Source organism: Polyodon spathula, chromosome 4 (genome assembly GCF_017654505.1).
Source record: "Polyodon spathula isolate WHYD16114869_AA chromosome 4, ASM1765450v1, whole genome shotgun sequence".
Lineage (NCBI taxonomy): Eukaryota > Metazoa > Chordata > Actinopteri > Acipenseriformes > Polyodontidae > Polyodon > Polyodon spathula.
In genome coordinates, this window is record NC_054537.1 from 49,328,599 (window position 1) to 49,355,902 (window position 27,304).

Sequence of the window (27,304 nt, forward strand, 5' to 3'; positions counted from 1 at the left end):
ACCCTGTGGTGAAGGGGGAACAGGTGTAGCGGTAATGCGATGCAGGAGTGACAGGCAGACAACGGTAATTCAGTGAAAAGTGCTTTATTTATATTCCAGGTCTGGTGACCGTAAAATAATAAATCCCTGGCTATACACAACAATGTGTAAAGCGTGGGGAAAGCAATAACAGGGCACAGTCCCGAACAAAAACAAACACACGGTCACCAGTCCTGGGTGAGTGCAGTCGTGCTGGTGGCGAGTGCAGACACGGGTATTTTTCATGACGGTAAAACACTTTCGGTCAGCTTCTTTCCAGGCTGACCGACTTCCCGGTCCCAGAAACAAACTGTCAGGTCAGCCCTTCCAGATACTTCTCCTCCCGTTCTTTAGTGCCCTCACCGGTCGTGAGGGAGATTTATCACCAGAACTAATTATCTTTCTGTCACAAACCCACAAAAAGATCGACCAAATTCAATGTGAAAAATGTGCGAAAATGCACAAATACTAAAAATGGACAAATACTTTTCACGGCACTATATATATATATATATATATATATATATATATATATATATATATATATATATATATATATATATATATATATAATTTTCACTGTATATAGTAAAATTTCCTGGGGCGGGTTCTTTGTAAGGCAGGAATCACACACAAAACCACACAACACAAGAACAAGTAAGGTTTAACACCTGTATAACAGGCTTTGGCAGAGGATGAAGGGCTTTGGAGTGTTCTTTATAAACGTAAATGAAACAAACAAAATAATCAATCAGCCAACAAGCGGAGGTCTTTCAGTCTCTTTGTCATTTCAGGCCAGAGTTTGTTACCAGGGGGTAGTTTTCATAAAGAAGTATTGTCCAAGTGCCGTTCAGGTTCTCCAGTCCAGCCCTAGTTTGTCATCGGGTGTTCAGTCCTTGGTGTAGTTTCTCCAAAACTCCTCTGCACGTTGTTCTCTCTCCAATGCCCTCCTATTCCTTCACCTTTCATGAACACGAGGAGGTGGGGGAATCAATCCCCCCCCGAGACAGAAACAAATGAGAAACAGAGAGGCTCACTGTCAATAAAGGGTTGGCAGAACTCCAACTGCAAAAAGCATGTACTGCTGCCTGCAAGAAGGATTTAAGTCCATAGCATTTGTTTCTCTTTTGCTTTCAGCGCTCTTTAATTGTTACTAGCTGTTGTCTAAATAAAAAAATATTTTTTCTTACAAACACACACCACACCCAAGAAATTGGCAAATGGCTTAATGAGACCACGATAATCAATTAAAGTAGAACCAGACCTTTGCTATAAGGACACTTAAAAACAACTAACCAGATAAATAGGAGAACAGATGCAGGGATAATTACTAATATGTTATGTACAGAAAAACAGAATATATAAAGATTTCAATAACTTTCAGCGTTTACTGGGAAAACTCAGAAAAGATTACATTTCTGGCTTTAATATATAAATGCTTAATAAGCTTTCAATTAAACGTTGATAACCTGGCCAGGTTTTCTGCCAACCAATTAAGTATAGCAGGCAGCAAACTTCTTGTGCACAAGTGTAGCTAATGCTACAGTATCACAAGCAGGAGATTATTACATTTGTAAAACAGTCTGGTTGCTTGTCAGTGAGCACTGACCAGTCAGTCGACTGATGCTCAGGGTCAATATTGTGTTACACATTAGTGAGCAGGATGGCTTTCAGGGGTGACGTCAGACCAGAAACACACTCCACAAGAAGGACTGGTGGGTGAAAACTGATTAAATGATGAACAGAAAATAAAAGATTTAAACAAAACCAACACAAACAAAAAGGCGTGTTGGCCAAGCAACTAAACAGGATGTATAGCAATTGCTTCCTTAGTTTCTAATCCTCTTTTACAGACTGACATCTCTCCTCTGACATTCCCCCCCACCCCATGCAGACAGCTGCAGGCTTTTATAAAGGTGACCATCTCCTGATTAGCAACAATTAATCAGTGAATTAACTTGGGACATGGCCCCCTTCTGCATAAGGTTTTTATGAATGGGGATTTTAACCCCATTCAAGTGACTATATTATGAGACCAGATTTTCGCCGGTCGAAAACAGCAGATAATAAATCGGATGGCTTTCGTCCGTCCGCACAAAACACAAATACATACACTACAAATACTAACAATACTAATACTACTACTACTACTACTACTACTAATAATAATAATAATAATAACAATAAAACCGCGCACACATGTATATAGGGGTGGGACACTTCGCCACATATGCCCCTCCTTGTGCGCAGCACACATGGCCTCAAAAGGCCACCTTCCCCCTTAGTTCCCAAAGTCCCGGTTTACAGTCCCGGCCCAGGGACAGGGGCAACAATGGACCAAAGGTGGCGGCCAGAGGAGGAGGTTCTCCTCCCACCCCAACAGCTGTAGTGGCCAGGCTGACCGTACACGGGCCGGCTCCTCAGGCCAAGGTAATACCGGCAGCAGAAAGGCTGCTTGGGGCGTGGTCTCCTGACCTCCCTCTTTCTTCATAACAAGCAGCTCCCCCTTGTTGGGCTCCGGCCACAGTATTTCCTGTGGAAAAGCAGGGCTGACAGCAATCCCAGGTGAAGCAGTTCCCGCGACCCCAGGCGATGGCGGCAGCAGCGGACCCTCGGGAGGCGACGGTGGCAGCAGCGGATCCATCGGGTGGCGAACTTGAGAGGAGAGCCCCTGGCCATAGAGGCGGCAGCGGGAGCTCCACTTCTCCTTCGTGCCCTGTAACTGGTAGCTTCCCCAGGCGATGCGGAGCAGCAGGCAACCCCAGGTGATGCGAAGTGGGCATCCTTGGATTGAGTGAGGCGAGCATCCTTGGGCGGAGCGAGGCAGGCATCTTTGGGCAGTAGAGATGGAACCAGCAGATATTCACCCTCTTCTGGTGGAGGTGGGAGCTGCAAGCAGTCCTCCCATAGCGGTGGAGGCGGAAGCAACAGTAATTCACCCTCTACTGGTGGAGGTGGCAGAGGCAGAGGCAGCTCCTGCTGCTCTGCTCTTGGTGGTGGAAGCGATGGAGGTGGGAGCAGCGTCTAGTCTCCCCCTGTTGCAGGGGAGTGGTGTGGCTCTCCCTTTAATCCCGTGAAAGTGGTGCCTGTGTCCATGCTGTGCTGTGCAGTGACGATAGCGCTCAGGGGGTAGTGCTGGCTTTCTGGCGGCAGCTCCTGGTTCTCTTCCCCACGTGGTAGGGATGGAGGCAGAGGCAGCTCCTGCTCCTCTCAGCGTGAGGGTGGTGAAACCAGCAGGCATTCTCCCTCTGCTGGTGGTGGTGGGAACGACATGTAGTCCTCCCAGAGTGGTGTGGGTGGAACCAGCAGGCATTCTTCCTCTGCTGGTGGGGATGGGAACAGCAAGCACTTTTCCTCCGCTGTTCTCATCTTGGACTGTGGATCTGGAAGCTTCCCTTGCTTGGGCTGCAGACCCTCAGTGTCCTCCCTCTTGTGCTGTGGACATTCGTTCTCTGGCCCCTCAGACTGTGGAGGCTAAACCAGCAGGCATTCTCCCTCTGCTGGTGGAGATAGCAGCGATGGCTCCTCTCCCTTTGGTGCTGGAGATGGCAGCGATGGCTCCTCTCCCTCTTGCACTGGAGATGGCAGTGATGAATCCTCTCCCTCTATCACTGGAGATAGCGGGGCTTCTCCCTCTTGCGCTGGAGATGGCAGCAATTGCAAACTGGTGCTTCTCCTTCTCCTCCTCTTCCTAAAGAATGGGGCAGTTGACCACAAAGTGGACCCACTCCCTGCAGGCAGTGCACCAGTTCATGGCCTCAAGAGTGCTGAGGTAAGCTTCCCAGCTGCCCTTCGGTCGTCCCTCCTCCTCCTCTCCAGGGCAGGGGCAGTTGACAACGGAGTGGCCCCCCTTCCCGCAGGAAGGGCACCAACTCGAGGCCTCGACCAGGCGAAAGTAGCCATCCCAATGACCACTCTTGGGCTTCCCTTTCTTGGGCTGTGGACGCACCGGCTTCTTCGCCGCCTTCTTGGCACTGCCACTCCTTCCTTTCTTGGGGACCGGCAGTTCCACCTCCTGCCATGGAGAGGGTTGGTCGGGTGATTTGTGCCCGACCTCGCCGATGGCAAAGCACCACTCCTTCCCTTCCTTTAACTCCCTCTGATGAGCATACCACCTCTCCATGTACTGCTCCACTTTATCCATTTCTTTCTTTTTTTTCCACAAACCAAAAAAAAAAAAAATTCATTGGTTGTACTTTTGGTCTAACACTTGGAGGCACTGTCATCCCATTTCTGCCACCATATGTAGCAATCTTGGTTCCCGCAGGCAGGCGCCTCACACAGGGCAGGCAATCCACACACAGGTGGAGGGTGGGTGTGAACCCAGGACCTCTCGCACTGAAGCATAGCACCGATACTGCTGTACAAAGGAGCTGGCTCCTTTGCAAGGAGTGTATATCAGACTTATGTCTTTGTATGTGATTACGTCACCTACCAGACCTGATGCTGCCTTTCCCTGTGCACACTACACTCTCCCCTGCCAGCCTCAAGTCCGCCCTGGACTTGCTCACCAGGCTACAGTCCGATGAGTGCGTGCAGGGGTACCTGCATCCACTTCTGACACCAGTGTAGCAGGATGGCTTTGCAGGGGTGACGTCAGACCAGAAACACACTCCACAACAAGGATTGGCGGGTGAAAACTGAGCCGTGGCGCTCAGTACATTTATTAAATGATAAACATAAAATAAAATATTAAAACAAAACCAACACAAACAAAAAGGCGCATGGCCAAACAAATAAACAGCACCAAAACAAGTATCATGCTGGTTTTTAGCCATCACATATAGCAATTGTTTTCTTAGTTTCTAATCCTCTTTTGCAGACTTACATCTCTCCTCTGACACCCCCAGGCAAACAGCTGCAAGTTTTTATAAAGGTGACCATCTCCTGGTTAGTAACAATTAATCAATGAATTAACTCGGGACATGGCCACCTTCTGCACAAGGTTTTTATGAATGGGGATTTTAACCCCATTCATGTGACTATATTATGAGACCAGTCTCACACAGCAGATAATAAATCGGATGGTGTTCGTCCGTCCACACAAAACACAAATACATACACTACAAATACTAACAGTACTAACAAGACTAATAAATAATAATAATAATAATAATAATAATAATAATAAATAAAAACACACATGTATATAGGGGCAGGACACTCCACTGCAACGTTGTATTTATTTTTCAACACCTAAATGGTGAAAATGCATCTAACGTATAATCTGTCCTTGCAGATACACTTAACCTACAGACTGTTAATTACAACTCTGTTTCACAAGCTATTGTAAAGTGCTTGAATAACTGTGATGTTAATTTTGATGATGTCAGTGCATGTATTTGTTGTTTTAAAAACAATGTGTACACATAATTAATAAAATAATGCACATTCAGCGAATAACGATACTTTACCCATGACACTGTCGTGAATTAAAAAAAAAAAAAAAAATCATGATTTTTACAGAACATTAATAATAGCTGCTGGACTTTCTGGTAATCTAACAAAACTACTGACCCATTAAGCCCAGTGGATGTTATATTATGGACTATGCTTTTGTAATTCACTGCCTGGCACTAAAACTTTTTTTATGTTTGTGATCCATGTAGCATAATTTTGTGTTCAATGTTCTCACAGATGTTTGAAAGTGAATTAAAATGATCAAGATAACATTAATTTAAAAATCCAATTGATGCCTAGAAACAATCACAATCATATTATTCATAGGAGAAAAAAAACAAAACAAAAGAAAACAAAACAACAACAAAAAAACAGAATAACACCTTCATGATGCTCTGTCAGTTTCTTACTGCACAGCCTAAAAGGTGTCTGCTTGAAAAATGTAATGCCACAGGTGCGGGTAGGGATGTCACACACCAGAGGAGTGGCCCACCTCTCACGGTGACCACCGGCCCTCGCTCCCAAACCGCTGATTTACACAAGCAAGTGCCCCCCCACTCCCCCCTTTCCCCCTTTTTTGGCCTCTTTTCTCAGTTACAAGTTACCCATGACCCTATGCGCTATGTAATTAATTTGCATTAATTCACCGACACGTCACACTATTAATATGTTGAATACTTTGTGTGTGTGATATGTTGAATACTTTGTGTGTGTGTGTGTGTGTGTGTGTGTGTGTGTATATATATATATATATATATATATGTATGTGTGCGCGCGCGCGCGCGTGCATCGGGCCCAGTAAATGAACGTGCTGGTGTTTCACTGTTTTGAGTAGTAAAGTTTTGCCAAATATTTCAAAACCTTCACAGTAAGCGTTATCTACAAATATAACACGACACACCGTTGTCTCTGTGCTGTTTATCCAGATTTCAGATTTCCTGTTTAAGTGTTTGGATTTCCTTAGTTCCTGTGCTCTTAGCTCCCAGATCCTGTCCACTGTAACTGGTCTTTATTTATTTGCTCACATGGTCGATTTTCCCTTCCTGTCCGAGTGGATGCAAACCCATATAGACAGACCCATGCAGTAAATTCTTTTTTTTTTTTTTCATGTACTTTTGGATACAATAACACGTGCAAAATGGAAGCAATGTGATGCCTATTGGAGAAAATCTGTGATGTTAGATTTATAGCTTTTGATTTACCGAACAAAGCAGCTGTAGGGTTCATATTACAGCAATCTTGGTAAGTTACACATCGATTTAGGCGTGGCAATGTAACTATTTGAAAAGATTGTACATTGTGGTAAATATTTTATCTCTATACTGGATTAACGTGTTTCAGAAAACTTTCAACTGCTTTTGATCAGATCGTGCATATATTCTCAGTTATTTCTAAAACGGATCCTATTGACGACAAAGTACCGTTATCTAAAGATCGGTTTCCTGTTAGTTATGTAATGTGCAATAGTTAGTCATTAGTAACGTCTTAGATATATTGAATGTACGTTGATTTATACAAATGTCATTAGTATTTAATACTGCCAATAATTGTTTGGTTAATGTTGATGTTGTATTTATAGAAGAACCGCTGTATAAATTAAGTATTTCAATTTAAAAAAAAAAAAAAAAACAACAACAACACATTGTTTTACTCTTGTGGGCTAATATGGTCTTTCCCTCATTATTAATGTGTATTATTGAGAAATATGGTGGCAGATCCCTAGTTTTATATTTTCACTGCTCTTTTGTAAATATACTGTGGATAAAGTTTGTTTGGATGATATATTAGTATATAGTTAACAGGTATACTAGTTAACATTTTTTTTTTTCTTTTTCTGAATAAGATACTATTATAGAATTTCCAGTACCTGAGGTTTTAAATTTGCAGACCTGTGTGGTTTTGTACAGGGCAAATAAGTAGCTTTTTCTTTGCAACATTCAAATTCAATATAAAAGAAAATAAGCAATGTAGCAATGCCAGAATATTTTTTGTAGACACTATATTTAGTTTTAAATGCTAATCTATCAAACAAATAATTTTAATAGTGGTGTAATTATCCAAATACTGAGAAGACAAGAGTGCTTGCATACATAATGTTTTGTGTGATATTAATTATACAATCAAATTCAGCAATAAAATCAGCTTAAGCGTTTTGACAAGAGTGAGAGTTTAGCTGGGTAAGCACATCATAACCAATGAGTGTTGCAGCTTTTTGGCTGACCAGTGATTTGATAGGCTGTTTGGCTGTGTTCTGATTTATATTCATGAATACACATTTAACTTCTAGTAATATGATTGGACAGCTGTGAGGCTCCTTGCAAAATGCAGCCCTACGAACTCAACACAACCATCAACTCACTGTCTAAAATAAACTTTAAATATCCCACTTACTTCAAATGCAAAAAGGGATGAAATGCATTTTTATTTGCGTCAAAACGTATAAAAGGGCCTAAATAAATAATTATTAGTATGATTTTAACCGTGACTATGGCCTTGGGGGCCCTATATATATATTATATATTATATATATATATCGATATTATATTATCATATATATAAATATATATATATGTACAATGACCTTGAACAACCAGACTGTAAAAATAATTTACCCCCAACAAACTATTCACAAACTAGTGATAGAAAAATCAGACAGGAGGAAAGAATGGTAATAAGTGGTTAACGGTACAGTAATTGTTAGTTTTAAGTATGTTACAGCAGTTTAAGTTTAAAGAAGTATATACAACTTAACCATAAAAAATTAGGCTTTTTTTTAATACTTTGTAAAGACAGTAACCATGCAAGACTGACAAAGTTGGCTTAAACCTTTAATTCCCTTAAGGTGACTTGTAAGACATGAGGTCCTCATCTTCTAGACTTTCGAGCTTTTCTTCAAAGGATTCTTTATGGAACCGGTAAGAAGAAACTAATTAATAATACTTATATGGTTGTGCAATATTTTGATATGTGTTCCCTTTAGGAATTGCAACAGGAATTTAAAAGAGTAGTTATTAAAGTTGTTTAATGCATTTTGACCTCTTATTGACACCATCAACTTCAACAAGCACCAAAGAAAGTGTCTCCCCTTGTCACACATACGCAAGGCAGAACTTGTCAAAAACACACACACACACATCACACCAGATAAGAACACCATAATGTCACATGTACACAACAGCACATCACAAAAAATACTATGAGGCTGATTTACTAACTGGTGCAACCCAGGGCTATTCAGTGAAATAGTGTTTGAAATTTAATTACTTTTGCATCAAGCCTGTTCTTTAAGCATAATAGCAAAACTGACACAAGCGAAGAAAAGTATGAAATCACAATTGAATTAAATGTTGCATTTGTGTTTAGTAAACCAGCTCCTGTTGCATCTGTATCTCACCACCCTGTCACGCATGCAACATTTACATCAAGTTATTATTATTATTATTATTATTATTATTGTTATTATTATTACAATAACAGATACATTGGAGCTGGTTCAATGTACATCTTTTTCATAATTATGATTGTATCTGGCATTGCCTCTAAAAGAACAGTGCTTTTTTTTCTCTTTCGGCATATTACGTTTGTTCTGCAATGATTTGATGCTGTGAGCACCAAATAAACCAAAAGAACATGGACAACAACACACATCACGTAAAGTATTCTCCATGTTGGGCATGATAGAAAATAGTATAAGTATACAATAAAAGGCTAATAGAAATATATAATAAGTGTTGTTATTGCCGGCAATACAGGCTGCTGACCTCATTTTAATTCACAATTAGTGGTGTCAAATAGAGACGCGCTACAGTGTTTTGCCTGTAGGCTGCGCAATTGCAACATTAAAGCAGCAGAAAATCAGTTCTTATAATCATTAAATTTAGTTGATGTTTATGTCATGGTGCAAGCAGATGTCAAATTATTGTGAGTGCTTGTAATCAGCCTTCAGTCTGCAATAAAATATCAGATTGCACATTTCAAGACATTACAAATTACCAGTCATGAATCACAAGATATTGATAAATATGTATTTGGAATAAAAGCAAAGTGTAGCAATAGTTTATATTTATTTGGGTTTTTTTTGTTTGTATGTTTTTAAAAATAATATAGTAATATTAGTTGCAGCATAATATATTATTACTATATTATTTGGTAAAGTGGTTACCACACATCATTATTTGCTTGACTGTTTGTAATAATAATAATAAAATAATAATAATAATAATAATAATAATAAATAATAAATAACAAAAACCAATTAAAGGCACATTTGATAAATGTCTGTAATAATAAATATATTTACAAATACTCCATACTGGCACTTGGTACAGGTTGTGTTCAAGCTTGTTGTAGTAAGGCAGGTTTCATTCTAGATAAACATCATACATATATTTTTTGTAATTTGGGCCAAAGCCAAATTGCTTTATAGAACTAAATAAATGTGTGCGCAAAAACAGTGTGGCGACTTAAATCACACACAGATGCAGAAAAAATAAATTCAGTCATAAAAAATGTGCATATTCCAAACGTAGTTAGGAGTGTTATGAAGAAAATGCAAATATACTTGTTTGCCTGACATTTATCTCTGAGACAATTGAAGCTCAGCATTGTAAGAGTAGGATTCTCTGAAACAAAGAAGTCACATCATTAAAAACTGGTTAGCTGGTTAAGAGGCTATGGAAAATTATAAGTAATATATTAATACTAAGTAAAAACAGGATGGAATGGCTTGGGTCACTGTCTGGCAATAGACAGTAGCAGATGGCTGAAAAATATAGGGCAATGCGGTTTCTTGAACTCAGAATAACAAGAGCAGAAGACAACCCCCAGAGAAGGGCGAGAGAGGCTGAGGGTGAGCGCCTGTGAAAGATGAGGCGAATGGCTAACCTGATTGGTGGGGCAGACGTATTGTTTGTGTATTGGGCATGCGCAGTGCTCTTCCTTGTTTGTCCCCGTGACTTGCTGTGGGCCAGAGAGTCAGCTCTGTCAGTCCTTCCGTCAGGACAGAAACGAGAGGAAAAAAACTAAGGAAAGAAAGAGAAAACATTTAAAGCAGCTAGATACAATTTAGAGACCAACCCAGTAATCGATTTAAGAGCGGAATGAAGACGTTACTGCTCTGACGCGAAGCTTGTGTTCGTGGAGCTAATTAAACCGCTGTGCTTGTGTGGAAAGAGTCAAATAAAACGAGAGACGAGCGAAAGAAAAAAAGGCGAAATTGAGCGAGAGTGGAAATCCCACTACCAAGCGTGACTCTTTGACAATAAACCTTTTTTTATACGTAGATGTAAGAAATCGAGAGAAAAAAAGGATTTTTTGCCAGCCAGAAAATTAGGTCCTCCACGTCATTTTTAATGATTTAGATATTCGTTTTTTTTTTTTTTTTCCATTCCTCCTTTTGATTCTGTGGTAAAGGATGCCGGATCAGATCTCGGTGTCCGAGTTTCTCTCCGAGACTACTGAGGATTACAACTCCCCGACCACATCGAGCTTCACCACTCGACTACAAAGCTGCAGGAACACCGTCAGTGTGCTGGAAGAGGTAAGGGTCACATCGTTTGGATATGGTGTGGGCTTGTGGAATTCACTGATAATGTACAGCGACCAGTGTGGAGCTACTATTTAACAATTGTACTCTGAAAGGCAGTTTTCATTAAACTACCAAAGATCTTTTTTTTAAATGTGTGCATACATTTTTGTACGCGATCTAATACCATACTTCATTCAGCAAGCGGAAATGAGCAAATGCATGCCTATGCACAGAAGTGTTAGAATAGTGATACATCTGCAAAGGAGCGTCCTGTCGAGAGGAAAACAATCGGTTTGTATGCTTCTGCTTCATTTTGTTGTGGTTGGAAACAGTTGCAGATCTGAACAATATATTGTGTACATTAAATATGAGAGGGGGGGGGGGGCATACTGTGCTTCGTTTCTGTTTTGCAATTCTGCATCATTAAGGTTGACCCAGGTCTATGCTGAGAAGTTCTGCAAATACAAACCCAGTGACAACCTACAGACCAAAAGCCATTAAGATTTAATGCCAAGGTAAATTTATGATTGGGGGTCATAGTGGGGCCATATTTTTGTTTTGATTTAAAATAATGACGAACTTAAGTATTTTCAAATGACATAAGGTGTATGATAGTTACATATAACGAAAATAAAATCACAATACTAAAATTGACAATGGATCTATGAACTTTACAGGCAAGAATGTTTTATTTTGTCATAGACAGGGTCTTATCAGTATTTTATAATTAATGAGCAACTTCAACTGAGCATCTTTTTCAGATGTAACATACTGTTTTTCTAACTACATACTTATTTCCTAACGCAAATGGAAGTCCCATGTTTTTTTTTTTTAATAATCATGCCCCACTGTATTTATTTTCTCTGTTGTTGTTGTTATATTTTGATTGCAGTCAACATTTGTCGGTATTATGTAAGTTGTGACTCTTTCATTGCTCCGGGGCCACGGAGGCCGCGCCTATACCAGTGTCAGAAAAAACATGTAGATGGTTTACTCGCAGGATTGCAGCAGGCATGTGGAATCCTGGGATTTGAAGTGCACAGACAGGGTTGCAGCACCACATATCCAATCAGTGCTGGTGTCATGGCAAATTCCGCCCCCCGCCAGATTTCCACCCATAAAAGTATATTAACAAACGTTATTAATACGCGTTTAAACAACAGCACTATAGTTAAAATTCAAAATAGGTTCAGTATAATATTACAAATAATAACTGTTACAGGTAAATAAGTAAACATACACACACGCATATTTATTTGTCTTTCTGTGGTTTAATTATGATAATATAGATAGATACATAGATTGATTGATTGCTGGAGATATCACTACTTGTCTGTGAATAGTTTGTTGTTGGGGGTATTAGGGTACTATTTTTACTAACTATTTGTGTGTGTGTGTGTGTGTGTGTGTGTGTGTGTATGTATATATATATATATATATATATATATATATATATATATATATAATATATATATATATATATATACACACACACACACACACACACACACACACACACACACACAAATAGTTAGTAAAAATAATAATGTGTGTGTGTGTGTGTGTGTGTATGTATATAGTGGCTCTCAAAAGTATTCACCCCCTTGGACTTTTCCACATTTTATTGTGTTACAACATGGAATCAAAATGGATTTAATTAGGAGTTTCTGCCACTGATCAACACAAAAAATGCCCATAATGTCAAAGTGAAAAATAAAATCTCAAAATTGTTCTAAATTAATTACAAATATAAAACAGAAAATAATTGATTGCATAAGTATTCACCCCCTTTGCTATGACACACCTAAATAAGCTCTGGTGCAACCAGTTGTCTAGAAGGCACATAATTACTTGAATGGAGCCCACCTGTGTGCAGTTAAGGTGTTTCCTAACAAAAACTACATCATGAAGGCGAAGGAACATTCAAAGCAAATCCGGAATAAGGTTCTTCAAAAGCACCAATCAGGTAGGATATAAGAACATTTCCAAGGCATTGATTATCCCCCATAGCACAGTAAAGTCCATTATTAAGAAATGGAGAGAACATGACACAACTGTGAATCTGTCTAGAACAGGCCATCCTCAAAAACTGAGTATCCGGGCGAGAAGTGCACTAGTCAGAGAGGCCACCAAGAGGCCTATGCTAACTCTAAAGGAGTTACAGTCTTCCACGGCTGAGCTGGGAGACACTGTGCATACGGCAACAATAGCCCAGGTACTTCACAAAACTGGCCTTTATGGGAGAGTGGCAAAAAGAAAGTCACTGTTGAAAAAAACTCTCATCAAATCTAGGCTAGAGTTTGCAGAAGGCATGTGGGGGACTCTGAGACCAAGTGGAAGAAGAGTCTATGGTCTGATGAGACGAAAGTAGAGCTTTTTGGTCTCAATGCTAAGCGCTATCTTTGGCGCAAGCCTAACACCGCACATCATCCTGAGAACACCGTGAAGCAAGGTGATGACAGCATCATGCTATGGGGATGCTTCTCTGCGCCAAGCCCTGGAAAGCTTGTTATGATGGATTCAGCAAAGTACAGAGAAATCCTGGAGGAAAACCTGCTGAAGTCTGCAAGAGACCTGGGACTTGGAAGAAGATTCATCTTCCAGCAGGACAATGACCCCAAACATACAGCCAAAGCCAAACTGGAGGAGCTTAAAAACAATAAGGTCAGTGCCCTGGATTGGTCCAGTCAAAGCCTGGACCTCAATCCAATTGAGAATATGTGGAAAGAGTTGAAAATTGCTGTTCACCAAAGTTCCCCATCCAACTTGACGTAGCTTGAGCAATTTTGCAAAGACGAATGGGCAAAAATTGCAGTGTCCAGATGTGCAAAGCTGGTAGAGACTTATCCAAATAGACTCATGGCTGTAATTGCTGCCAAAGGTGCCTCTACCAAGTATTGACTGAAGGGGGTGGATACTTATGCAATCAATTTTTTTCTATTTTGTATTTGTAATTTTAATTTAGAACAATTTGTAGATTTTATTTTTCACTTTGACATTATGGACTTTTTTGTATTGATCAGTGGCAGAAACTCTTAATTTTAAATCCATTTTGATTCCATGTTGTAACACAATAAAACATGGGAAAGTCCAAGGGGGGTGAATACTTTTGAGAGCCATTGTATGTATGTATGTGTGTATATGTGTTATATCTGCTCGTGTTAGTACAGCGTCTCCTGGACTTCCAGGCATATTTATGGGATCAGATTGTTATCGTCCCTATCGCCTTTCAGTTGAAAACATGTGATATCACGCCTTTTTTTTTCTTTATAGACTGATGTGACAGTGCATTCAAAATAAGTGTTGTGTATGGAATTGGTGTGACTTAACCATGCACAATATAGTCATGTTATTGTTTGGACCCAAACACTTCCTAATACACGCATCTCTCCAGTTGCTGAAGCTCAAAGGGAGCTGCAGCCATAATGGCTGTGAGTAGCCAAACATTGGACCAATTCATAAGAGCGCCCCTGTGGCAATTGCCTCATGACCGGCGTTAATTCCGAGCCCTGCATAAGCAGAGGTCACTCTAGTTTTTCTGTTCGTGCGTTCCTGAAACACATTTTCCCCAAATTTTGCGTCCCATCCATCAGATACTAAATGATCAGATGTTAACACAAAGGCTAATGATGTACGTGTGTTTTCATCTTTTGTTGCATTCCAGTAACACTGACAGCAACAGCATCACCGTGTCTTTATCTAAGCGAAGATTCTTGAAATTCTGTACATCCTTGTGTATATGTATTTTTTTGACCGGCAGCTTTTTCACACACAATGCAGTGCATCTTGCCGTCTCAATAACCAAACTACGGGTACTTCATCTCCCATTGAGAATTATAAGAACTTACTTTTCATTTGCATTTTTCTGCATTACTACTGCTTGCAACTGCTTCTGGCACTGTAGTACTCAAACAGAGGTGCAGATGGGTGATCTTAATGAGAATCCTTAGACGATGCTGACTAGTTATCAAAAAAACTGCTGATTCACAACTGCTTCGCCATATTGTCACAGACACTGGTCTGGCGCCAGAAACGTCTAAAAGTAAATATCCTTCTTAATGTTAAGGTTGAGGTGATGCAACGATTTATTGATTCATTGTATTGTTGGCAACTGTCAATAGTCAAGCTTGTGCATTGTTTTTGTGTAAAGGGTTTAAGCAAAGGAAAGCTTTTACTTTTTTAATTAAATTTGGACTTGGCAATATAACACAGAATTCTGCGTAAACGCGACCTCTGGAGATGAAACCCTACAAAATGTGAAACAAAATCTGCATTTATTCATTTGAACTACCCCAGAGTAAAAATTAAGAAAAACACCCAAGATTGTTCCAAAAGTTGTATCTTTGGTCAGAAGTATTAAACATCCAGGCAACATCAGTCCCCAGGTATTCTGTAATTCTGGGTAGATTGTAAGCAAGTGCCAGTCATCGCTTAAATTAAAACAAAGTGTGGACACTGTCATGTTCCTTAACACAATTAAAATATAAGAAATGGACAACACTCTTGTTACAAAAACTGTTGTGGACAGTAATAACTTTTAAAAAAATTGTTTTGTTTTCTTGATTGGTTGTTACTCTGACTTGTTATGGATTTAAACAACTTTATTATTATTATTATTATTATTATTATTATTATTTTGCTTTGACCCGCAACTAGTATAAATCAACACAAATGAGGTGTTAAAAAAAAAAAAAAATTATTGGAACGTGCCTTAAGCGATCTAGAACGTTTTGTTTTTAGGAATGCATTTATGTAAATTAAGGTGTTTGAGAAAATCTTCAAATTTGTATCTGTGAACCCTACCAAATATTTAAAAACAACTGTGCAGATTGACAGATTACCTACACAAGTATTTAGATTAACAGATAACCTACACAAATATGCAGATTGACAGATAACCTACACAGGTATGCAGATTGAGAGATTACCTACACAGGTATGCAGATTGACAGATAACCTACACAGGTATGCAGATTGACAGATAACCTACACAGGTATGCAGATTGACAGATAACCTACACAGGTATGCAGATTGACAGATAACCTACACAGGTATGCAGATTGACAGATAACCTACACAGGTATGCAGATTGACAGATAACCTTCACAAATATGCAGATTGACAGATAACCTACACAAAGTGTCATGTCTTTTTTGCCTTACCAACATAACTAATATTGCTGCTCAAAAAAAGTGAAACATGCCTGACTGAAAAATTGTAGTTTTGCTGCTTTCTGCTACGGGAGGTTCATGTTCATATCAACGTGACATTAAAAAAATGAGATGTACAAACCTCAAGTTATATAGATTATACTTATGAAGACGTGATAAAGTGTACTGTACTGTTGATGGCTTCCCTGCAGCTGTCATCATTGATTGCATTGATCTAATAGTACTATAAATAAGCATTGATGACCAGAAACATACTTTGATAATCAGCCATTTCTGCAATTCCAAAATAAACCTTTTACCCCCCACCAAAAAGGCATCTTAAATATTCAGTATTGAATACTTTATGAACATAAGAACATAAGAACATAAGAAAGTTTACAAACGAGAGGAGGCCATTCGGCCCATCTTGCTCGTTTGGTTGTTAGTAGCTTATTGATCCCAAAATCTCATCAAGCAGCTTCTTGAAGGATCCCAGGGTGTCAGCTTCAACAACATTACTGGGGAGTTGATTCCAGACCCTCACAATTCTCTGTGTAAAAAAGTGTCTCCTATTTTCTGTTCTGAATGCCCCTTTTTCTAAACTCCATTTGTGACCCCTGGTCCTTGTTTCTTTTTTCAGGCTGAAAAAGTCCCTTGCGTCCACACTGTCAATACCTTTTAGAATTTTGAATGCTTGAATTAGGTCGCCACGTAGTCTTCTTTGTTCAAGACTGAACAGATTCAATTCTTTTAGCCTGTCTGCATATGACATGCCTTTTAAGCCCGGAATAATTCTGGTCGCTCTTCTTTGCACTCTTTCTAGAGCAGCAATATCTTTTTTATAGCGAGGTGACCAGAACTGCACACAATATTCAAGATGAGGTCTTACAAGTGCATTGTACAGTTTTAACATTACTTCCCTTGATTTAAATTCAACACTTTTCACAATGTATCCGAGTATCTTGTTAGCCTTTTTTATAGCTTCCCCACATTGCCTAGATGAAGACATTTCTGAGTCAACAAAAACTCCTAGGTCTTTTTCATAGATTCCTTCTCCAATTTCAATATCTCCCATATGATATTTATAATGTACATTTTTATTTCCTGCGTGCAGTACCTTACACTTTTCTCTATTAAATGTCATTTGCCATGTATCTGCCCAGTTCTGAATCTTGTCTAGATCATTTTGAATGACCTTTGCTGCTGCAACAGTGTTTGCCACTCCTCCTACTTTTGTGTCGTCTGCAAATTTAACAAGTTTGCTTACTATACCAGAATCTAAATCATTAATGTAGATTAGGAATAGCAGAGGACCTAATACTGATCCCTGTGGTACACCGCTGGTTACCACACTCCATTCTGAGGTTTTTCCTCTAATCAGTACTTTCTGTTTTCTACATGTTAACCACTCCCTAATCCATGTACATGTGTTTCCTTGAATCCCAACTGCGTTCAGTTTGAGAATTAATCTTTTGTGCGGGACTTTGTCAAAAGCTTTCTGGAAATCTAAATAAACCATGTCATATGCTTTGCAATTATCCATTATCGATGTTGCATCCTCAAAAAAATCAAGCAAGTTAGTTAGGCACGATCTCCCTTTCCTAAAACCATGTTGACTGTCTCCCAGTACCCTGTTACCATATAGGTAATTTTCCATTTTGGATCTTATTATAGTTTCCATAAGTTTGCATATAATAGAAGTCAGGCTTACTGGTCTGTAGTTACCTGGTTCAGTTTTGTTTCCCTTTTTGTGGATCGGTATTACGTTTGCAATTTTCCAGTCTGTCGGTACCACCCCTGTGTCAAGAGACTGCTGCATGATCTTGGTTAGCGGTTTGTAAATTACTTCTTTCATTTCTTTGAGTACTACTGGGAGGATCTCATCCGGCCCAGGGGATTTGTTTATTTTAAGAGCTCCTAGTCCCTTTAACACTTCTGCCTCAGTTATGCTAAAGTTATTTAAAACTGGATAGGAACTGTATGACATGTGGGGCATGTTGTCAGTATCTTCCTTTGTAAAAACTTGTGAAAAGTAATCATTTAACATATTTGCTATTTTTTTTTCTTCCTCTACGATTTTGCCATTTGTATCTCTTAAACATTTAATCTCCTCTTTGAATGTTCTCTTGCTGTTGTAATATTGGAAAAACATTTTGGAATTGGTTTTAGCTCCCTTAGCAATGTTCATTTCTATTTCTCTCTTGGCCTTTGTAACTTCCTTTTTGACTTGCATTTGCAGTTCTGTGTACTCTTTCTGTGTACTTTCTTTTTGGTCCTTTTTTAATGCTCTGTAAAGTGCCTTTTTTCCAACTGCCCAGATGTTGTTTACAATTACAAAAGCAGCAACTTGAGCCATAGATTGAAAGTTAGGTTGACTTGGCCTTTAAGAGCTTCACAAAGACTTTTCCAGTCCCCCAGCCCTAACATACATTTTCGGCAGAGGTTTCCTCCTTATCTCCTTGGAATGCCCAGCTGTTTCAAATCTTATCTTAATTAGAGTATGTGCAGCGAGAAGGTAATGAGATTCACGCAGGGTTGCTGCATTAATGTAGAGTGAGCACTGCATGTTGATAGCAGGAATGGTCAGTAAACATAGCGTGAAAGGAGCATAAAGCTTGAGTGTCGGCTGGCATTGAGATGGGGACGCTGTGAAGCACGGCACCGATGGCTAAATTCTTGCATAGCACTTTTTGGACCGTACCACCTTCTTGGCTGTGGTACATAATGCCCCTTGAACATGCAAGCTTAAAAGGCTCCAGTCAGATGCGGGCAGAGCGATCCACTGTCTAAAACAGTATTTGCACTGTCTAAACAATACCACTGTCTTGGAGGTCACGCTAGCTTTTCAGTTCATGCGTTTTTGAAACGCACATGCCCTCCATCAAATATACATTTTAACACAAAGGCTAATGAACTCCAGGGATGTGCGTTTTGGTATATTTTTATGAACGTTTTAAACTCTGCCATGTAGTAGTTTAAACAGTCTCTGTCTAACTATACTAACAGTTGACTGTTGACTGTGTTATAATATTTTTCTGCATTCCAATAACAGCATCAGTATCGCCGTGTCTTAAGGGAAGATTCTTGAAAAACCGTTTCTTGAAAAATCTGTGCATATATGGTTTTTCTTTTGCCCAGCAGCTTAACTTTCACACACAGTACATCGTGCCATCTAGGTAAACAAGCAATGGATACTTCATCTCCCATTCAAGATTATAATTACCTATTTTTCGTTTGCGTTTTTGTGCATTACTACTGCATGCAACTGCTTCGGTCACTGTAGTACTCGTACTAGTCAGCTGAGATGCAGATGAGCAGTCTTCTTCATGAGAAACCCCTGAAGATGCTGACTGCTTAGCAAAAAAACTCCCGATTGACAAGTGACTTGTTGTCGGTGTACACTCAGCACTAGGTATTAAAAATCTGTAAGGGCATCCCTGTTAAACTAGTGGGGAAAATAACAAAAGCACAACGTTAAATTAGGCAACTGCAAAAATGAAATGCAAGTTAAAAGTAAGATCGGGGGAATGACAAAAAAAAGGCACTTTTGCATATAAAAAAACTATATATATTTTATTACATCATGATTCACTCTGGTGTTGCTGTAAAATAAGCTGCTTTCAGGAGACCTAACCAGCTGTTATCACTGTGAGACAGCGCATTCTCCATTGGGTGAAAAAATACAGTAGCTTGATAAAATATCTCTGTGGGATTTTCTCCTCACTGAAAGTTGCAGATATGCAGGAGCAACTTGGAAAATGTGTGATTCCCACAATCCCGCAGTGAAATTCAAGCCCTGTAAAGTTATTTAAAACCGAATACGAACAGGTTGACATTTGGGGCATGTTGCCTGTATCCTCCTTTGTAAAAACTTCTGAAAAGTAATCATTTAATGTATTTGCAGCATCCTCCTGCAGTTGACTTGCCCATACATCGAGACTGCACATTCTGCACCCACTGAATTGGTTGGAAGTTATGGCAAAGCTTTGCCAAGTTATACAGATGCGGAAATCGATTAGAAACATGTGTTTGTATGTATGGGCCCCTAAAAGAGGTGAATTTCGCGGTGGCCCCTCAATTTCACAATTTCTGTGAAATCGCGATTTAGGTAGACCCCTAAATATAAAACCTGTTCATAATACGCTGTGTTGTGCTGTGGAGTGAAGTGGTGAATCGTTGTTGTGAGCTGGCTCTGTGACTGCAGTTCCCGATCTCTGCTACTTCTCTGCAACACAATAAATAAATCAAATACGAAATACAGGCTCTGGCTGATTCGTACAGTCTCAACGTAAAGGGCCGTACTCACGTAGCAGCGTCCCCTTTGTACTACCTAACTCCTCCCTGTAATCAGCCCGGCAACAGCCTTTCTCCATTCTCTGCCTGACAGTAGCCGCGTATGTGACGCTACGTGCTTCCGCCAAGATGGCCGACTTCCGGTTTCCGCCCACCGTTGAGTCGGCCAGTCTACAAGGAAGCATACTGTCCACCTTACACAGCGCCCTTTCTGGTCGGGAGGGGGATTTACAGCTTAGACTTTTTATCTCTAGTATCTGTAGCATGCGGTTCATTTAGTTAGTTAGTTGCAGTTTGTTGGTCTGTATACCAGGAATCATTCTTTCTTTTACCAGTCTTTCACAGTCTTGTTTGTTTTAACAACAAACCTTAAAAGGCAACACTACTGCAACTTAATAATAAAACTAATTGCTGCTGATGATAATAATCAATAATAGAAGGATTGGTGTATTCTCAGAATAAAAAAATGGGTTTTCAGCAGACAATGAAGTTACTCCTAGTGCTGGGACAAATATTTGAATATTCAAACAAATATTTTTTGACAGATATTCGGATACAAAAATAAGATGATCGTATTCACTACAAATGACAAAAATACCTGCACTTACCGTCTCACCAGAATGTGCGCGACAGTTTAAAAAAATGTCAAATGAACAAGAGCTGATATGTGTAAGATCCTGTGAAAATGGCGATTTCATGGGCTGCGCGAAAATCGTGAAATTAGCCCAATACCACGATTTTTTTAATATTCGGAAGAAATAAAAATAATTTCATAAATATTTCTATTTCTTAAAAAAAAAAAATCATATTAACGAAACTGAACAACTGCACTGTGTGCCCGCTAATATTCGCCATGCACATAGTGCTGTGCAGTGATTATGTCATGTCACCATGCAATGTAAGCGGGAAATTAAAATACTACACTCGGTAAACAAGAAAATGGATGTCTCTAAAAAGGCTAAAAAAGTGTCTGCAGCAGATCAGGTAAAGCAGTATCCAGCAGGAGTTTTACACAGCAATGGAGGTAAGCTCTTCTGTACGTCATGCAGCGTTACTGTAGATCACTACTGAAACTCGTCTGTTGACAGGCATTTGATTTAGATTCAAGTATTCACCAAAAGAGAAAGGTGGAAATCCAGAGCAGTACTGCGACTGCTTTACTTGCAAAGAAACAAAAAACGGTGACTTCCATGATCCAAAAGTCCACTTATTAAATTTTGACCTGACAGAGGCGTTTGTTTGCGAAAACCAAAAGTTACGGAAATTCTTCAGAGTGTAGCAAATGGTAGAGCGATTCCTTCATCAGCCCAGTTGAGATGTGAATACTTACCTAAAGTTGCCGAGTATCACACGCAGGAGATTATGGAATTGGTAAAACAGTCTGGTTGCTTGTCAGTGATCACTGATGAGTCGACTGATGCACAAGATCAGTATGGGTTTGTGGCGAAGTGTCCCACCCCTTTGTGTTTATTAGTGTTTTATGTTGTCTGTAGTGTGTTAATGTTGGTGTTTATGTATAAAATACATGGGATATAAATATGGGTTACGAGCACAAGTTCTTAAAATGTATATTTGTATTTAGGCACGAGGATTGCAAAGCACTTCAGGTGCAGGTAAAATGTAATAATATGTGAGCACGGGGAATTGCACTTTTATTACTTCACGTGCAGTTGTACCGAGACTCCAGTTGAATGATTGATTAGCTACATAAAAGCACCATGTTTTCACTCAGTCGGGGTTGTGTGCTAGGGAAGTGGAGAACGGGTGAGAGAGGAGAGTTAGTTTAAAAATATAAGCAATTGCTACAGCGTGCTGGCTAAAAACCAGCATGGTACTTGTTTGTCTGTTCGTCCACTTAAATCTTTTGTTATTATTATTTAATAAAACACTGAGCTCAATCATTGGTCTCAGTTTTCATCCGTCAGTCCTTGTTGTTGAGTGTGTTTCTGGTCTGATGTCACCCCTGCAAAGCCATCCTGTGCATAGGGCTACACATTTTATCTGTTTTGCAAGACCTAAATGGTGAACATGCGCCTGATGTACTAGAACTGAAAGCTGTCCTGTAGATACACCTTACCCCTACAGGCTGTTAATTACAACACAGTTTCACAAGCTATTGTAAAGTGCTCGAATACTTAAAAAGTAAGGCCCCGCATAGTGCAAATAAATTACCTTTTCTGTCAATATATAATGTGGATGCTTCACAAGCATAACTGTTATTGCATAAAATTCATTTATACAAAGTCTCCCAGCTTTCTAGAAAAGATCTGTGTTTCCTTCGTTTTTCTTTTATTTGTTATACTCTCATTAGTATCTGTACCAGATTCAGCGTCCGCGTCAGTTCTGGCAGATTCAGATGTACTTTCTGAAGCGTTTTTCTCCCACTGCTAAATAAATAAATAAATAAATAGCCACCTAACAATTTTATCCCAAGGGCTACAGTGACAAGTACTATTTAAATTGGGACTTTAGTGAAGACTTGTCAAAAAGACGGCTGTAGTGGGTGACGTCAGACCAGAACCAGGAACCAACAAATAAACAACAGAGAGGTGGAGTTTGTTGAAGCTGAGCGATTGGATTCGCTCAGCATTTAATAATGAAACAGACAGAAAATAAAAGGTTGTAGGACAAACACAGGACACGGCACTTTCGCCAAAATAAAGACAAACAAAACGGACTGCACAGACAAACACGGTGAGTTAAATTAAGATTTACTTTACATTTTTATTTTTCTCCTTTCCACACCCGTTCTCCACTCACTGAACACACAACCCCGAGTGAGTAAAAACATGCCGCTTTTATGCAGCTGTACCGAGACTTGATTGCTAATCAATCATTCAATTGCAGTTGCAGTACAACTGCACGTGAATTAATAAGTGCAATTCCCTGTGCTCACATATTACTACATTATACCTGCACGTGAAGTGCTATGCAATCCTTGTGCCTAAATACAAATATACATTTTAAACCACTCGTGCTGCACAGACCCATTTATATCCTGTGTACCAATAACTATACACCAACATTAACACACTACACATGACATACAACACAAATAAATAGCCCAGGGGCGGGGAACTTTGCCACATATACCCCCCCTTTGTGCAAAGCACTCCTGGCCTCAATGGCCACCTCCCCCCTTAAAAACCCAGCAGTCCAGGTCAAAGTCTTGGGCTAGGAAGGGAGGCTTCACTGGGCCCATGGCTGAAAATGCTGTCGGCTCCTCTGCTGGTAGTGGCACGGCTGACAGCATGGTGAAAAACTGACAGGGGCAACGCTGTCAGCAGACCTGCTGACAGCTTCCAGGCTGACTCATTCAGCCGGGGCAGTCCTGGCAGCAGAAAGGCAGCTTCCTCTGGTGGGGCTTCGGCCACACTGACCCCTGCGGCCAGGCAGAGCTGACGGCGACCCCTGGCGAAGCAGTTCTGGCGACCCTGGGCGATGTGGAGCGGCTGCCAACCCCATGCTAAGCAAGGCGGGCATCCCCGAGCGATCACGTGAAGGGAGTTAGGACAAGCTAGGGTACAGGTTTTGGCCCCCTTCTCGGCCACTCACTCAACTACTCACTTCTAAATCTTTTGTAGTCATTTTTGTATTACTTTAGTATAAATGCATGTTAATTTGGATTCATATGTTGTTTTTTTCTGACTTTATGTGAACGAAAAGACACACATTTGCCCGTTTTCCCATTGGAAATAGTGATATGTTGAAATATCACTGTCCTGGTCACAAAAGCAAAGTCTGTGGGGAATAATAGCCATTTTCTATACTTTTGAGGCATAAGTAATTAGGAAATAACACTTACTACCCAGGAACAAAAATTGTGTTACATAGTGGAAGACTTTTAAACTAATAAATATTGTGTATTACGAGCGAGTGTTGCACTTTTGAACAGACTAGACAAGACTACAGACTACAACTTTAATAGGAGGCTACTACAAGTTTATTATAGGTTTAAATATGGAACAACGTAATCTACATTCTCTCTTCCTCACACACACAGACACGCACCCCTTCTTGTATTTTGAATAAATTAGCAATATAAGCATACAGTAGGGGTTTGAAAGGGATATCAAATACGTTTGACTGTAGAAATTGATTGCCAGGAGAGCACACACTACCACACACAGTGTCTGCTTCGGCGTTAACAAGTTATAACAATTATTTACTTACCAGGTACCTTCAATGAGCGATCATGATAGGAAATGTCACTTATGTCTCTCTTAACGGGGCATTGTAGACCCTCTCACATTTATCGACCATTTTGTCCCCGACAACCTCGATTTGTCCCAGATTTTAATTAATTAGTCGCCGACTCCTCAGCTTCTCGGTGATCAGCAAAAATCGTGCAGTGATCACAGGCCCAGACGACCTGTCTGTTGTGTTGCTTAGAACTGTGTAACCAAATTTTGGGAGTTGTTTGCGGACCACCTGGAGTTTACTCACGGACAACAGGTTTGGAACCACTGTTATAGTGGATCAAGTGGCAGGGAACTTCTTCATTTTTAGCTCAGGTCATCTCACTCTATACATTTGACATATACTGGTAAGTGTCGGAATTATCAAAATCGCAACATGTTTTGCCGAACTTATGGTCAAGGCTGATTCATTACCTACATTTAACACTTGTACACAAAGCGCTTTACATGATATACAGTAAAAAAAAAAAAAAAAAAAAAAAAAGCATAATACATTAAATACAGTGGAAAGTGCATTATACATGATAGCAGCATAATACATGTAATAGTACATTAAATACAGTGGAAAGTGCATTATACATGATGGCAGGATAATACATGAAATAGTAGCAGCACCACAGCAGCTAATAGCCGATATTAGAGCATGGAAAGCAACAGAGAACAGATGGGTCTTGAGAGTTGATTTAAAGCGAGCGACGGTGGGAGCATAACGCACCAAAGCTGGGAGAGAGTTCCAAAGAGTCGGACCCATGAAGCTAAACAAATGTTTAGTGTTGTTCACTTCTGCTTGGGGATAACAAACAGGCCAGAGTTGGAGGACCTTAGCTTGCGTCAGGGGCATAGCGGGTCAGCAGGTTGAGTAGGTACTTGGGATCTGTGTGATGAAGGGCATTGTAGATGATCAGGAGAGTTAATTTTGAACTTTACAGGTAGCCATTACAGCTGGGCAAGACGGGGGGTGATGTGATCACATTTTTTACATTTGGTAAGAATCCTAAAAGGCATTTAACTCCTATTCAACCTTTTTGCAGACAGTAGCCTTCTCCATAGAGTTAGATGCCCGATTGTTTAGTTTAACTAAAAGATATTTGGCTAAAAGCCATACTACGTTTATTCTTTCTCCTCTTGACTAAAAAAAATAACAATTTTTGAGAAAAAAAAAAAAGAATTCATCAAGATTGCCCCTTACTATCAGGAGCTGACTTACTATTTTGTTGCAACTCATAAAGTCTTGTGTACGACCCCACCCCGCACATACTGTATACACACACCATAGCTCCTAACCAGCAGTCTGAAAAGAGTGCCAAATGTTTCGGCTTCTCTGTTCAGGGAGTGTAAACAAAATAAACAGTACAGGTGTTCTTTTCTTTATTTTGATTCAATAATGTTTTATTACAGTGATTCAGAGATGTCCTTGAATATTTATTTTGGACACTCCATTACCTGATCTACAATGGCAAATTATAGGAAAAGTTAGACACAAACCTAATTTGGCGATTTGCTCTTTGGTAGATAGCTAAATGTCTGGAATTTGTTTACCTTCTATAGATCATTTTCTTAATTTTAAATTTGAAGTTTAAGTTTGCCTTATGGGGATTCAATTTTAGAGTTCAGAAACCTCTATGTAAACTAGAAACATCTGTTGGAAATTTGCCATTGCACCACAGCAGTAGTTGTTTTAGAATCTGTGTGAGAGAGTCACAAGACTTGATGCTCTGTTTGCTTAACACAGCCTGGTTTTTTGGTAAACTAATTGTAAAAAGTAAATTCCTTTTTTAACCATTCACTGACAATAGCGCTTCTGGATCACATTCAACAGACTGCAAATGTAGCTCTGCTGAATACATTTTGCATGAAGCACTATGTTTTCCAGCTTATGTGCCTGCAGCTGCATCCAGCAACGGATTACAAAAAAACTTATTGGTAAAGTGTGATAGAAATATAATGAATCTTGAATCTTGGTTGTAAATCTCCCTCCCGACCAGCGAAAGTAGATCTTTTGGACAGGCTGGCCTGACAGTTCTTTCCCAGGGTCGGGAAATCGTTCAGTCTGGAAGAAGGCAAGATTCCGTTGCAAGAACGTATTGACCCGTAGAGAAATGATGTAGCAACTGCAGACTGTAGAGACAGCCGCACTTGTTTACCAAGGGGTCATGCGTGACAGCACAAAAGGGGACGGAGAAACGCAATCTACTCTGTCGCTTGGTTTTGCATTTGAACTAGGACAGTGAGAGACGCAGTAACAACAGTTATAAAAATAATATTTGTGAGTGTTTTGTTTGTGCTTGTTAGTAATTGTCTTTCTTAGTGAATCACCAGACGGCTAACACGTATCCGGAGCTGTCGTCTCGGGCCAGCACAAAGCCGGAACAGCACTTCACCACAGTCACTAAATAAATTGTTATCTCCCACCACGGGCACCACTGAATGCACCCGGACTGGTGACCGTGTCCAGTATTATTATTGTGGGGCGGATAGCATGCATTTATTACTTGGGCTGCAATCACTTGTTTTACCCTCCGCACATTACGCGTTGGTGTGTATTGCTGGAGATTTATTGTTTGGTCAGCAGACCGGGAGTATAAATAAAAGACCCCCTTTTTCAAACGGATTACAGTCTCCTGCATGTTTGTTCTTGCACTGCATCACCTCCACAGGTTCACAATCAGCAGGCACTTTGCCACAAAAAGGTGTTTTTGTGTTTCCTTTGAAGATC

At 39.9% G+C, this 27,304-nt stretch overlaps 1 protein-coding gene across 4 annotated transcripts in view; it reads left to right on the forward strand.

The window, feature by feature from the left end:
* The first annotated feature begins 4,265 nt into the window (after window positions 1–4,265).
* LOC121314606 (arf-GAP with SH3 domain, ANK repeat and PH domain-containing protein 1-like) overlaps window positions 4,266–27,304 on the forward strand; it is a 217,966-nt gene continuing 194,927 nt past the window's right edge. For 2 of the 4 annotated variants that reach the window (XM_041248041.1, XM_041248043.1), the window contains exons 1-3: window positions 6,489–6,660; window positions 8,261–8,333; window positions 10,831–10,957. In XM_041248041.1, the coding sequence (XP_041103975.1) occupies window positions 8,275–8,333; window positions 10,831–10,957 (186 nt within the window). In that variant the 5' untranslated portion in view covers window positions 6,489–6,660; window positions 8,261–8,274. Of the gene's footprint in view, window positions 4,276–6,487; window positions 6,661–8,260; window positions 8,334–10,830; window positions 10,958–27,304 lie in introns of those variants that run through there. The other 2 variants (XM_041248042.1, XM_041248044.1) reach the window with 2 other exon arrangements.